We start from the raw sequence: 15142 nt of genomic DNA on the forward strand, positions 1-15142 counted from the left end.
GCACAAAACATCACAACTATGAAAGATGGACTAGTTGGGCAAGCCAATCTTTTCTTATCCAACATTTTGGTATATTCAGAAAGAAAGCTATGCTATCAGAAAAATTAGGGGATGCGGTGGCATAGTGTAATGTTCCTCCTCCTCTTTCAGGTACAATGTCCTAAGAGGGCATTGGAGACCATGGACTTGCATTGGATTGGTCCATGATTATGCTTAGCAAAGTACTGCAGTGGTTTGCTGTTGCATGCTGCAGTAAGGCTGACCAGGAAACTCTCCCACTCTTTACCTCCTGTCAACAGGCGTGTTGGAAGGATTTACAGGCTGATAACTGACCTGTTTGGCCATGTTATAAACACACCCTCTGTGGCCTTCAAGTGCTGAAGCGGGACTCAAACCTGCAGCTTCTGGCCCAGAGGTAGGGACACTACCACAACGCCACAAGACGCAGTGGTGATGTTACTGGACTAGTAATCCCACCATGGCAGCTGGTGGAATTTGAATTCAATTAATAAATCTGGATAGGAAAGCTGATCTCAGTAATGGTGACCACAAAACTATCGACTGTCATAAAAACTCTCCTGGTTCACTAATGTCCTTCAAGGAAGGAAATCTGCCGTCCTTACCTGGTCTGGTCTACACGCAAGTCCAGACCCACAGAAATGTGGCTGACTCTTAACTGCCCTCTGAAACAGCCTAGCAAGCTGCTCAACTGCATCAGACCACCATAAAGTCAAAAAGGAATGAAACCAGATGGACCACGAGGCATTAGTCTCACACCGACAGCAGCACACACCCAGCCCTGTTGACCCTGCAAAGTCCTCCTTGCTAGCAAAAGCGTGAGAGATGCCCCACAGACTATTCAACCAACAGCCTGACATAGTCATACCTTAAACATTCATTCTCTCCACCACCAACACACTGGCAGCAGTGTAGCATCTACAAGATGCACTGCAGGAATTCACCAAGGCTCCTTTGACAGCAACTTCCAAACCCGCAACATCTACCACCTAGAAGGACAAGGGCAGCAGATGTATGGGAACAACAAGTTCACTTCCAAACCACACACCATCCTGACTTGGAACTAGATCACCATTCCCTCACTATCACTGGGTCAAAATCCCTGGAACTCCCTCCCTAACAGCCCTGTGGGTGTACCTACACCACATGGACTCCAGCACCACCACCTTCTCAAGGGCAGTTAGGAATAGGCAACATCACCTTGCCAGTGACATCCTATGAAATAATTTTTTTTTAAAAGAGAATCAGAAAAATCTGCTTGGCAAACCTCTCCTTCAATTGGGAAGTGGGCAGGAGTAAGCTCCTTAATAAGATACATTAATACAAATCTATATATTATTTACAGCACAAAAACAGGTTTATTTGGCTCAACAGGTCCATGTCAGTGTTTAAGCACCTCATGAGCCTTCTCCCATCCCTCTTCATCTCCTCCTATCAAGATATCCATCTGTCCCTTGCTCTTTCATATACTTATCTCGCTTCTCCTTGAATGCATTAATATATGCATTAATGTATTCATACAAATTTGTATCGATACAATCCTATCCATACATTATTGTGCACCAAGTAATTTAATGAAAAGGTTCATTGATGTGTTCTGTACACTTGTTCTATAGTGTAGATGCAGCACTGTCAATGAAGTGAAAGTCAATATCAATGCAAATGTATCAGGGGTTTCTTTGATGTACAAAGCATTGTACCAGATTGACAGAAACTTTTGAAAACTGTTTGGCTTCTACTGTGCCAGGTTATAATGTCCCACTTTGTATCACAAGTGTCTTTGTTGCGTTGTATCCTTCTGAACCCATTGTGTATATGTAATGCATTTACCATCGATTGTATATGGACTGTGTCTTTGTTTGAGTGTCCCCAGTGCTATTGCAATGTGAGATTGAGGCCTTACCTCTACAATGTCCCAGCAGCAGATGCACTGCAAAGCATGCAGACAAGATGGTAGGGTACATCTTTGGGCCTAGTGACAGATCAGGAGCGAAGAGCGAGAAAGGTGGCTTCGGGTGATTCGCCTTTTTCAACTACAGCTTTGCCTTATGATTCCCTTATAAAAATCAGCTTCATGCCTGTGGACAAGACAAATAAACAGATGTAGGAGCAATAATTTTCACATTACAAAGTTGGCAGAATTTATGATGTTGAAATATTTCACAGTGAGGTTTGCACAGGAATAGGGATCAATCCCTTAAGACCATCGAACCAGTTCCAGCTTTCAGTAAGACCATGGTTGATTTGTACCTTCAACGATTTGTCCGCCTCTTCTCAGCATCGCTTTACCCAGCAAGAATTCAAAGAAGAGCAGAGTCACCTGGCCAAAATTTATCCCCTCAACCTATACCTCAAAACAGGTCCAGTCATTAGGGCATTGCCACCTATGGGATCTTGCTCAGCACAAACTGACTGTTGCATGTTGTACGTCCCTACATGTGACTCCACTTCCAAAGTTCTTAATTGCCTGCAAAGTGCTTTGGAATGTCCTGAGGTTGTGAAGGTGCTATATAAAAGGCAAGGCTGTCTCTCTTTCTCTAACCAATAATCGTACAGTAGCCGCTGCTTTTGCGATAGTAGCTAACTCAGACTAGACAGGAAGATCCTGTCTGAACAACACAAAGGCCAGCAAGATAGATATTCCTGTTGCTGCCACTGGGTGAACCAATCACCAGGGCACTGCAAACAGAGGGACAGCTGATTGGCAAGCATCATATGCCCATTTACAGAGGTCAGCCACATTTGCCATTCATCCTTCTATCCCTTTTCATCTCCTCCCATCAAGATATCCATCTGTCCCTTGCTCTTTCATATACTTATCTCGCTTCTCCTTGAATGCATTAATATAATCCAGACTCCCTTAAGAGTTGTGACCTTCCCTCCCTGATGTTGTCCTATTCACAAACCCAGGCACCAGAGCAAGAAAATCTGCCCCATGCGTCTTTAATTCGGAGTCCTGCCCAAGCCTCATTCATTTCCAGACCAGCTGTTGAATCCTTGCCACATCTGTGACTTATGACATAGTCTGCATTTTGCTGAACAGGAAGTGGGGGTGGTGTGGTGGCCAGTGGGGGGGGGAGAGAAGTGAAAGATTTCCAAGATGGCACCCTTGCAGCTGGACAAAAGCAGTCTTAGTCAGACACTTGTTCAAAGGAAATCATTACCACAGCTTGGGAGAGGAGCCAGAATTTGAGTCAGGCTGTACAGGTCATCATCTTGTGGTGCTGGCCATTGCAAACAACAGGAGTGTTTGACCACAAAACAATGTTTGGAGTAGCAAAGCCTTATCTGTTCCATGGGACCTTCGAGACAAAAAGTTAGCTTTTATCTTGCATTTCTGTGGTGTAACAGCTTTTCAACTTTGCCTGTCTGTGTCTTGTATCAAAGAAAACTCTCAATTCCACTGTCAGCAATCTAAATAGTGAAGCGGAACAAGTAACATTTTGAAATATTGCAGATCCTGAGCACTTACACCCAAAAGTTTGATGCAGTTTGAAAGAGTTTTAACACTTATAATTACAAGTACTTTGTGGCCATGTGGTAGAAGTAAAGTTTTGAAGTATTTGACAGTGCAAGTATCACAGAATCTTTACAGTGCAGGAGGCAATTCGGCCCATGAAGTCTGTACTCTCCTGCCTTATCCCCGTAACATTGTTTCATAGTTCGCCATTGTGAGATTTGAACTCTTGATCTTGGGGTTACAAGCCCAGTACCATAACCACTTGGTTATTTAGGCCAAGCGTCTTGCACATTCTCTCATTTCAGGTAGCAATCCAATTCCCTTTTGAATACCTTCGACCGAACCTGCCTCCACCACTTCCTCTCAGGAAGTTTCTTCCAGACTCCAACCACCCTCTAGGTGAAAATCTTTTTCCTCAAATCACATTCACTCTTTTTGCCAATTATTTTGAATCTATGCCCCCCAGTTCACCACGTTCTCAAGTGGGAACAGTTTCTCACCATTTACCCTGTCCGGAAATGAGTAAACCCATTTCATTTTTAAATAGAAGAGTCATAAGGACTCAAAACGTTAACTCTGTCCCTCCACAGATGCTGCCAGACCTGCTGAGCTTTCCCAGCCCTTTTTGTTTTTATTTCATTTTTTAAATAGGTTGGACTTGTGACAAGGACCCGTCTGCCCTCTTTTAGGGCACCTTGAGAAAGAGCAGATCATTCTTTCAGTTTCCTGACCAATATTTATCCCTCATCAACATCGCTAAAACAATTCATTCAGTCATTTAATTAATTGCTGTTTGTGGGAGCTTGCTGTGCGCAAATTGGCTGCCATTTTTCCCCATACTGCAATAATGAAGTACTTAATTAACTGCACAGTACTTTGGGACATCCTAACATTATGAAAGGTGCTATATAAATGAAAGTTATTTTCTCTCTTTATGCTAAACTTGTAGAAATGAAGTCATTTATTGAAAAAAAATGGTGCCGTGATCCTGAAAAAATTAAGCAATTGGTACAATTGTCTTTCAGACTTATTATCATTATAGCTTATCCTTAATATTGTCATATATTAGATGGACACTTACAATACTATTATTTAGAAATATTGCAGGGGATTACCACATGCTCCTTTTGTATGTGAGGCCTATACTTAAAAACCAGCACAGACTGACAATGTGCTGAGATTTTCTCTCTCTACCAGATAGGAGGGGTTGTAAGCAGAATGAGTGAGTGGCTTCAAATCCAGCTACTGCTGGTGGACTGGCTCAGAACACAAAAGTGGTCACTGTTTGGTGTGGTTTCATCAATCTTGCCCAGAGAGGAAGCCAGAAAGGCAGAACTTGTTCATCCGAAGTTGAGTTGAAACCGCAATATTGAAGCAGGTTAGAAGGAGCTCTGTTCAAAGGCTGGTTATGCTCTACCAGGCCTTGGGGCCTACAATATCGACATGAGGGCCAGACTCATGTGCTCTTGGTGCTGGCGAGCTCAGAGGCGGGAAGGGCATTTACTTCATTGGGTGTGGTGACCTACCAGAAGCCCCCCGTCTTCCCATCTCTGCCAGAATTAAGTTCTGGGCAGGAAGAGCCATGGTCAACCTTCCCACCCCACTGCCAACTGAGGCCCTTCAGTGGCCAATGAATGACCATTTAAAGGGCCTCATCCTGCTACCGCTGGTATTAACCCAGCTGCAGGTGGGGCTGTAACCATGCGGTGCGCACGACAGGTAAAACTGTGCGGCCAGCATGTCACCTCTACGGGGCTGGGGGTGAGGGGTTTGACACCCGGTGCCTGATCGAGGGACAGGGCATCAGGAAGGATTGGCCCCTCTGAGCGCCACCTCCCTGCTCTTGCTGTCGGCCCCCCTATAATCCCTCTCCCCATGACCCCCACCCTGTGGAACACCTGAACCACACCCCCACCCCACCTTAACCTTATCACACTACTTACCAGTGGCCTGAGTTGCTCTGCAATCCTTATCCTATCTTTCGGGCAATGGCCACATCTCCTCACTGGCACCGCTGAGCACAAGGGCTGCTGGCCTCCTATTGGCCAGCAGCTCACGGAAGGCGAGACTTCCACCACCGCCCCCCCACCCCGAGTTTTCACTCCAAGGGGACAACCCGCTGTTGATCGGCTTGTGGTTCGGCGGGCTTTCCGAAAAAGAAGCAATACAAGTATCGCGCTGGCTCTTCCGCAGGCAGGCGAGACTCCCGATGCCCAAAAAAATTCCACCCTGGATGTCAGCTAGGTTCTACCCACTAGCATTCCTCAAACTGCGGAGTGACTGTATTCATAAGGTCGCAATGTGTTGGGCATCTGAAACATCTATTTTTAATATCTTAATCCAAAGGATAGAGCTAAAATATTTACACAACTGTTATCAATCAGTATAGTGCACAGTCCAATCTTGTGATCTTGGAGTCTCTAAGCTTCCTGCATCAAACCTGGATATATTTCACATGTTGTTAACATCAATGAGTGTATAATTTTTGCACAAATCAGAAAGTCGTGTTGCTTTGCTTAATGGCACTTCATCAACGACAAGCACATCCCTGGAAGAAGGGCACAGGCGTCACCAAATAATAGATGACTGGGACAACTAAAAAGGTGCATCAGCAAAGTCTTAAATGATAGTTATCATACTGGGGTTCATGAAGCAATTGCAAGCCTGCAACAAGCTGGTGGTGAACCACACGGATTTCTTCCATGTCCACTCCAATCTGTACCACCATCACTGAATGTCAACTTCACATGTCACGCTCCTTCAGTGGGAGAAATGGGTTGAAGATTGTGTCTGACATTACAGTCATTGGTTTTTCACAAACCTACCCATTCCTTCCAAAAGTGGCGTGATTTATCTTGCATTTTGCTTCAAGTTTCCTACATTGCAACATGCAGCAAGTGCTGCCTTCCCTTAAAGTCCATGATAGATTAGCTGTTACATGGTCAATGGCAGAAGATTTTCCTACATTGCAACATTGACTGTTTCAAAAATACTTCATCAGCTGTAAGATGCTTTGAAATGCCTGGTGGTCATGAAAAGTGATTTATAAATGTGAGTCTTCCTTTCTTTATACAGCTAACAAAAACCTTGAAGACAGTGCCAGCAACAAGGATCCAAAAAAATCTTTTGAGTGACAGAACCAGGGTCTGAGTGGACGCAGTTGCACTTGTTAACTGCTGTTTCGCTGAACTGAGGGAACAGACACTCGTGGGCCATAGTATCTTTCAACCAACAGCACAAATTACAAGCACAAAGATCACAGAAAGGCAATACCTTGTTACTCAGAATGACAATAGGAAAGAGCAATGGAATTCTCTCTTCAAATCAGACTCAAAAATTGGCAGATCTACATTCAGTTCACAAGTCTTCTAAAATTGTTAATAACTTTCTCACAAATTTCAAATGCCAACTCTATGCACGTAATACAATTTTAGCTAATAACTGTCGGAGCAACACCTCTGGCTGCCACACATTGCATTGCAACTCTTATAGAGTCAAAACAATTAAACTAAATTAACAAAATTGGGATAAATCAGGCACAGCCCCTAATTCAGGTCAGCTGTAAAACCAAGAACAAAGTTTAAAGGAAACTTACAACTTTAAACCAAAATGTGATTAAAGGGGTCACCGAGCACGGAACACATTGCATTGTATTCATGCACTGGTCAACAAGATAATCATACATTCAACTGGTTTATTTAAGCAAGTCAGATCATTTGCCCACAATCATGTCTCATCAGAGTCCTTAAGAGACAGAAATTCTCTCTCTAGCCGTCAATCTACATGTTGGAAGTAAACCCAAAATCAATGCAGTTTAATTTCAAGAAAGCAGAAAAAGGAAATGCCTTGAAGATAGGAAACATCAAGGCTTAGTGATTAGTGTCCTCAACTTGGAGTTTGTGAGTTTAAGCCTCACTCTAAGACTTGAGCAGATAATCGCTCCCGTCCAGGACAAAGAAATTGCAGCATTGTCAGAGATGAAACAAAGCTCCTATCTGCCTGTTCACATGAACGTAAAAGATTGCATGACACTATTGGAGGAGCAGGCAATGCCCTTGGTGACCCGGCCATAGTCAACACCAAATATTGATCATCCCTCTCACTGCTCTTTGTGGGTCCTTGTGCATAAATTGATCACTAAATTTGTTTACAAGAAAACAGTGACTACACTTTTAAAGTAGTGAAATAGCTGTGAAATACTTTGAGACACCCTGAGGGTGTAATAATGTGGTACGTTAATGCAAGGTCTTTCTTTTAATTTAGATTAAAAGCTTTTGCCCCTTTCTGTGGCCTGTACCTGTAGTCACATGCATTTTTTTATTTTATTTACTCGTTCATGGGATGTGGGCATCACTGGCGAGGCCAGCATTTATTGCCCATCCCTAATTGCCCTTGTTCAGAGGGCATTTAAGAGTCAACCACATTGCTGTGGGTCTGGAGTCACATGTAGGCCGGACCAGGTAAGGACATCAGATTTCCTTAAAAGTGAACCAGATGGGTTTTTAGGAAAATCGGCAATGGTTTCATTGTCATCATCAGACTTTAGACTACAGATTTTTATTGAATTCAAAATTTCACCATCTGTCGCATTGGGATTCCAACCCTGGTCCCCAGGGCATTACCCTAGATTTCTGGATTACTAGTCCAGTGATAATTCCTCTATGCCACTGCCTCCTCTCAATGTTCCATTAATTCTTCCGAGTGAATTGGGCTCCCACACTAATTTTTGTCGACTGCTGCAAACGAGAGACTATAGCACTCGACCACTGTTAATAGTAAACGCCTAGTGCATTTCTCTGGTATTAAGTTATCTACTGTTTAGCGGAGGCATTAACCCACTCAAAATGAACAGGTTGTCCCGTGCTTTAAAACAGTGGATAGAGGAAAGTCACTGGGAGACATTGAGTGTCTGCTCAACAGTAATGTCTAGGCCCATTTGTGCAGAGCATGCTCGAGTACAAATGGTTCATCTTTAAAGATTCATATTCAAAACATAGAAACTTAGAAAACATAGAAAATAGGAGGAGTAGGCCATTCGGCCCTTCAAGCCTGCTCCGTCATTCATTATCATGGCTGATCATCCAACTCAATAGCCTGCTCCCGCTTTCTCCCCATACCCTTTGACCCCTTTCGCCCCAAGAGCTATATCTAACTCCTTCTTGAAAACATACAATGTTTTGGCCTCAACTACTTGCTGTGGTAGCGAATTCCACAGGCTCACCACTCTCTGGGTGAAGAAATTTCTCCTCATCTCAGTCCTAAATGGTCTACCCCATATCCTCAGACTGTGACCCCTGGTTCTGGACTCCCCCACCATCGGGAACATCCTTCCTGCATCTACCCTGTCTAGCCCTGTTAGAATTTTATAGGTTTCTATGAGATCCCCCTTCATTCTTCTGAACTCCAGCGAATGTAATCCTAACCGACTCAATTTCTCCTCATGTGTCAGTCCCGCCATCCCAAGAATCAGTCTGGTAAACCTTCGCTGCACTCCCTCTATAGCAAGAACATCCTTCCTCAGATAAGGAGACCAAAACTGCACACAATATTCCAGGTGTGGTCTCACCAAGGCCCTGTATAATTGCAGCAAGACATCCCTGTTCCTGTACTTGAATCCTCTGGCTATGAAGGCCAACATTTGCCTTCTTTACCAACTGTTGCACCTGCATGCTTACCTTCAGCTTACCTGGGTGTACGAGGACATCCAGGTCTCATTGCACATTCCCCTTTCTCAAATTATAGCCATTCAGATAATAATGTTCCTTCCTGTTTTTGCTACCAAAGTGGATAATCTCACATTTATCCACATTATACTGCATCTGCTAAGCATTTGCCCACTCACTCAGCTTGTCCAAATCAGACTGAAGCATCTCTGCATCCTCCTCACAGCTCACCCTCCCACCCAGCTTTGTCTCATCTGCAAATTTGGAGATATTACATTTAGTTCCCTCATCTAAATCATTAACATATATTGTGAATAGCTGGGGTCCCAGCACCGATCCCTGTGGTGCCCAACTAGTCACTGCCTGCCTTAGGGAAAAAGACCCATTTACTCCTACTCTATTTCCTGTCTGCCAACCAGTTTTCTATCCATCTCAATACACTACCACAAATCCCATGCGCTTTAATTTTACACACTAATTTCTTATGTGGGACTTTGTCGAAAGCTTTCTGAAAGTCCAAATAAACCACATCCACTGGCTCCCCCTCATCAACTCTACTAGTTACATCCTCAAAAAATTCCAGTAGATTTGTCAAGCATGATTTCCCTTTCGTAAAACCATGCTGACTTCGTCCGATTCTGCCACTGTTTTCTACGTGCTCAGCTATTAAATCTTTTATAATGGGCTCTAGAATTTTCTCCACTACCGACGTTAGGCTGACTGGTCTATAATTCCCTGTTTTCTCTCTACCTCCCTTTTTAAATAGTGGGGTTACATCAACTAACCTCCAATCTGTAGGAATTGTTCCAGAGTCTCTAGAATCTCAGAAGATGACCACCAATGCATCCACTATTTCTAGGGCCACTTCCTTAAGTACTCTGGGATGTAGATCATCAGGCCCCGAGGATTTATTGGCTTTCAATCCCATCAACTTCTCCAACACCATTTCCCTACCACTACTGATTTCTTTCAGTTCTTCTCTCTCACTAAACCCTGTGTTCCCCGACATTTCTGCTATGTTATTTGTGTCCTCCTTTGTGAAGACAGAACCAAAGTATGTATTTAGTTGGTCAGCCAATTTTTTGCTCCCCGTTATAAATTCCCCTGTTTCTGACTGTAAGAGACCTACATTTGTCTTCATCAATATTTTTCTCTTCACCTACCTATAGAAACTTTTACAGTCAGTTTTTATGTTCCCCGCAAGCTTACTCTCATACTCTATTTTTCCCTTCTTAATCAATCCCTTGGTCCTCCTTTGCTGAATTCTAAAGTGCTCCCAATTCTCAGGTCTGTTGTTTTTTCTGGCCAATTTGTATGCATCTTCCTTGCATCTAATACTATCTCTAATTTCCCTTGTAAGCCATGGTTTGGCCACCTTTCCTACTTTACTTTTGTGCCAGACAGGAATAAACAATTGTTGCAGTTCACCCATGCACTTTTTGAACGTTTGCCATTGCCTATCCACCCTCATTCCTTTTAGTACCATTTCCCAATCCATCATAGCCAACTCATACCTCATACCATCGTAGTTTCCTTTATTAAGATTCAGGACTCTAGTCTCAGAATCAATTACATCACTTTCCATCTTGATGGAGAATTCTATCATATTATGGTCGCTCATCCCCAAGGGACCTCGCACAACTAGATTGCCAATTATTCCTTTCTCATTACACAATACCTAGTCAAGGATGGCCTGTTCTGTTGTTAGTTCCTCAGCGTATTGATCCAGAAAACCATTCCGTATACACTCCAGGAATTCCTCCTCTACGGTACTGTTACTAATTTGATTTGCCCAATCTATATGCAGATTAAAGTCACCCATAATTACAGAAGTTCCTTTATTGTATGCGTCTCTAATTTCCTGTTTAATGCCATTCCCAACATCACCACTACAGTTTGGGGGTCTATAAACAACCCCCACTAATGTTTTTTGCCCCTTAGTGTATCCATAAAGATTCCACATCATCGGAGCTAATATCTTTCCTCACTATTGTGTTAATTTCCTCTTTAACCAGCAATGCAACTCCACCACCTTTTCGTTTTTGTCTGTCCTTCCTAAATACTGAATACCCCTGGATGTTCAGTTCCCATCCCTGGTCACCCTGTGGCCATGTCTCCGTAATCCCAACTATATCATACCTGTTTACATCTATTTGCACAGTTAATTCATCCACTTTATTGTGAATGCTCCTCGCGTTAAGGCACAAAGCCTTAAGGCTTGTCTTTTTAAAATTCCTTGTCCCCTTCCCACTATTTTTCACTGAGGACCTGTTTGATTCTTGCCCTTGATTTCTCTGCCTATCACTTTTCTTATTCCCCTTTCTGTCTTTTGTTCTTGTCCTTGATTCTCCCTCCTCTGACTCCTTGCATAGGTTCCCATCCCCCTGCCATTTTAGTTTAAACCCTCCCCAACCACTCTAGCAAATATTCCCCCTAGGACATCAGTCCCAGTCCTGCCCAGGTGTAACCCGTCCAGTTTGTACCAGTCCCACTTCCCCCAGAACCGATCCCAATGTCGGAAGAATCTGAAACCCTCCCCCTCACACCGTCTCTTCAGCTACGTATTCATCCGATATATCCTGCCATTTCTATTCTGACTAGCACGTGACACTGATAGTAATACTGAGATTACTACCTTTGAGGTCTTACTTTTCAACTTGCTTCCTAACTCCCTATATTCTGCTTTTAGGACCTCATCCCTTTTTTTTAAACCTATGTTGTTTGTACCAATGTGTACCACGACCACTGGCTGTTCACCCTCCCCCTTCAGAATGTCCTGTAGCCGTTCTGAGACATCCTTGACCCTAGCACCAGGGAGGAAACATACCATCCTGGAGTCTTGATTGCAGCCACAGAAACACCTTACAATTGAATCCCCTATAACTATTGCATTCCCACACTTTTTACTCCTTCCACGGTGCAACAAATTTGGCTGTTGCCGCTTTCTCCTGAGAGGCTATTTCCCCCTCAACAGTATCCAAAGTGGTATATCTATTTTGCAAAGGAATAGCCACAGGAGATTCCTGCACTGCCTGCCTAGTCCTCTTGTTCTGCCTGGTGGTCACCCATTCCCTTCCTGCCTGTGGACTCTTAGCCTGCGGTGTGACCACCTCTTTATACGTGCTATCCACGATACTCTCTGCCTTGCGGATGCTCCACAGTGTCCCCAACCGCTGCTCCAGCTCCAAAACCCAGGCTTCCAGGAGATGCAGCTGGAGACACTTCCTGCACGCATGCTGGCCCTGGGCACTGGAAATGTTCCCGGCTTCCCACATAGAGCAGGAGGAGCACACCATGGCTTTGAACTCTCCTGCCATGACTTACCCCCTTTAAATTAAACTAAACCTTTTGTAAGATACTTAACATCAAATAATATCAATTACTCTAGGACCCTTCTTCCCTGCTCCTCGTTGTCACAGAATATAGCCCTTACAAACAATGAATCACAAAATAAGACTTTAAAAACTATAAGTGATAAAAGTAGTAAATACTTACCCGACCATACTCAAAGGATCATTCCCTTCCCACCGACTCTCTCAGTCACCAAACTCCAACCTAAACACTCTACTGCAGCCCAACGCAGTACTTCAGTGCAGACAAAGTCAGCGCTGTAAGGTGGCCTGTTTTTACACTCTCTGAATCTAGCCTCTGAAAACCTGTTTAAGCCAGTTATCTAATTAACTAGTTGTAGCTGCAAGCAGAACCTGTATAAACCCTGTTTTAAAGTGGGCCTAAAACTCACCTTCTTCCAACCCAAATAGCAACTTTTAGTTAATTACTAAATTAAAGAAAGACTAGACTTTAGACAGAAATTAACCCTCAAGTTTCCTCAGTCACCAAACTAAACTTTAGCACTCTACTGCAGCCCAAAGCAACACTCCAGTGTGAAAAAATGAAATAGGGCATACCTGCGATCCAACTATAATCCTGCATAACTAGTATCAAAGACATTTTACTAGCAATACTGACTGATCTCCTGTAGTGTTACAGCAAATGCAGGGGTTACATTTACAAAAATAGTGCTATATGCCACGTAATGCACTGATCAATAGGGCTGTGGATTTAAGTCACAGAATAAGGCAAACATTGTTTTTTTAAAGCGAGTAAAAATGGCGGGAAGATGTGACAGAGAAATTGCTTCACTTGCAGGCAATGCACACTGTCTGCCGGAACTCAATGTTTTCAATTTGCCTTCATAAGCTCAGCTATTTTACAAACAGAATTCTCCTGACTTCTCCAATTCAGCTGTTGCTGGCTACACCCAACCAATAGGTTTCCTGGGAATGATTGTTCAGACAGTGTCAAACTGATATGAAGCACCGACACCAGCTGAAGTCAGGCAACCTCTGTTAGCACTTATACTGAGTTATGGCAATAGGAGTCAAAAGTAAGGCATCAACAGCACACTGAGCAGGAGCATACTCAAAGCCATGACTTTGCTTGCAGCCCAAGAATCTCCTGCAGACCACTCAGAACAATGAGGCTAAAAGGTGCATCATTCTTTACTTGTTCACACTTTTTGAAGATCCTGTCAGGAAGGAAGAGGCAGAATAGGAAATAAAGTCCTCTTCTCCCGCAATCTTGATTAATGCCCAGGAAGGTTTGAATGATAAATAACTCCATGAGGAACTGAGGGATTTTTAAGTGTCCAACTGGCATATTGAATTGAGAGTTGAGAGACAGGAGAGAGAGAGGGGAGAGAGAGGGGAAAGAGAGAGAGAGAGGAGGGAGAGAGAGAGAGGGGGGTGGAGAGAGAGAGATGGGGGGAGAGAGAGAGGGGGGTGGAGAGAGAGAGGGGGGTGGAGAGAGATGGGGGGGAGAGTGAGAGAGGGGGAGAGACGAGGGGAGAGAGAGAGAGAGAGAGAGAGAGGGGGAGAGAGAGAGAGGGGAGAGGGGAGAGAGAGGAGAGAGAATATTTCGAGTAAATCTTTGTGTACCGTTTGAATCCCTATATAAGTAGTGTGCAATTATGACTTCAGTGAAGTGGACTCATATCATTAGAGCGTTACATCATTGCTTTGTTCTGTACAAGTTTTGGAGGACTGCAAAAATCATCCTTCCACAGTGAGTCCTTCATCTCAGCTGTGTGAATGGCTAGAGGTGTTCAGCACCAGCCAGACTGTATGCATCTGGAGCCTTCCAAAACAGAAGCTACGAAGTAGTATCCTCAATGGCAGCAGTGAAGCCTGGGGTTGTCCACATTGAAGTTATGCCTCGAGGAATCCAATCTCAGATATGCATTGAAGCTGATTAAAGCAATGAAACAAAAGCTTTTTTTTAATAAATATCCTGATCAGTTTGGAGCAAATTGGGATTTGGCCATTTAAGAAACAGGACATGGCAGACATGCAGCAACAGACAGGTCCTTGACTCGAAATGTTATTTCTGTTACTCTCACTACAGATATTGCCTGACCTGCTGAGTATTCCCAGCATTTTCCATTTTTAAGACAGACACACACACTTGGACAGGGTAAGGAAGAACGACTGTGAGGCAATTAGAGACAGAATTACATGGTAAGAGCAGCGTCAATCAAGTAATATTTTTCCACAAGCCACAAGAGATTACTTTTTTTTTAAAAAAAGTGTAAAAATGCTGTCTTTTCTATTTCTTATAGTTTTACACCTGGTGACACACGACATAATTAAGAAAGCTAATGATGGCCTAAGAGTTGAGAATGTTCTGCATCACATGACAGGTAGTATTGGATCCATAGGTAAATCATTAATTTTGTAAAGTGACCAATCTTCCTAGCTGATCTTCCATAGTATTTTTAACAATAGCTGGGTGGGTTTGGTTTTTTTTTAAACAGCAAAAGTTATGCACCCTTCTCTTGCTAAAGCACTGCTAGGTAATTAACAGGCAGAATTTTGCCCTCAGGGGGCGAGCTCGTTGCGGGGGGGTTGTCGGGAAGCTGACAGTCACCCGCGATCAGGGCCGGACCGCGATTTCACGCTGGCTTGCCAACTAAGGCCCACCCCAGCGTGAAACATGTGTGGCA

At 43.6% G+C, this 15142-nt stretch overlaps 1 protein-coding gene across 5 annotated transcripts in view; it reads right to left on the minus strand.

Moving 5' to 3' along the window:
• Positions 1-15142, minus strand: part of cd276 (CD276 molecule) — a 518869-nt gene that overhangs the window by 441298 nt on the left and 62429 nt on the right. For all 5 annotated transcript variants that reach the window (XM_041178516.1, XM_041178515.1, XM_041178513.1 and 2 more), the window contains exon 2: positions 1922-2096. In XM_041178516.1, coding sequence (XP_041034450.1) covers positions 1922-1982 — 61 coding nt within the window. In that variant the 5' untranslated portion in view covers positions 1983-2096. The remainder of the gene's footprint in view (positions 1-1921; positions 2097-15142) is intronic.

Source organism: Carcharodon carcharias, chromosome 32 (assembly GCF_017639515.1).
Source record: "Carcharodon carcharias isolate sCarCar2 chromosome 32, sCarCar2.pri, whole genome shotgun sequence".
Classification (NCBI taxonomy): domain Eukaryota; kingdom Metazoa; phylum Chordata; class Chondrichthyes; order Lamniformes; family Lamnidae; genus Carcharodon; species Carcharodon carcharias.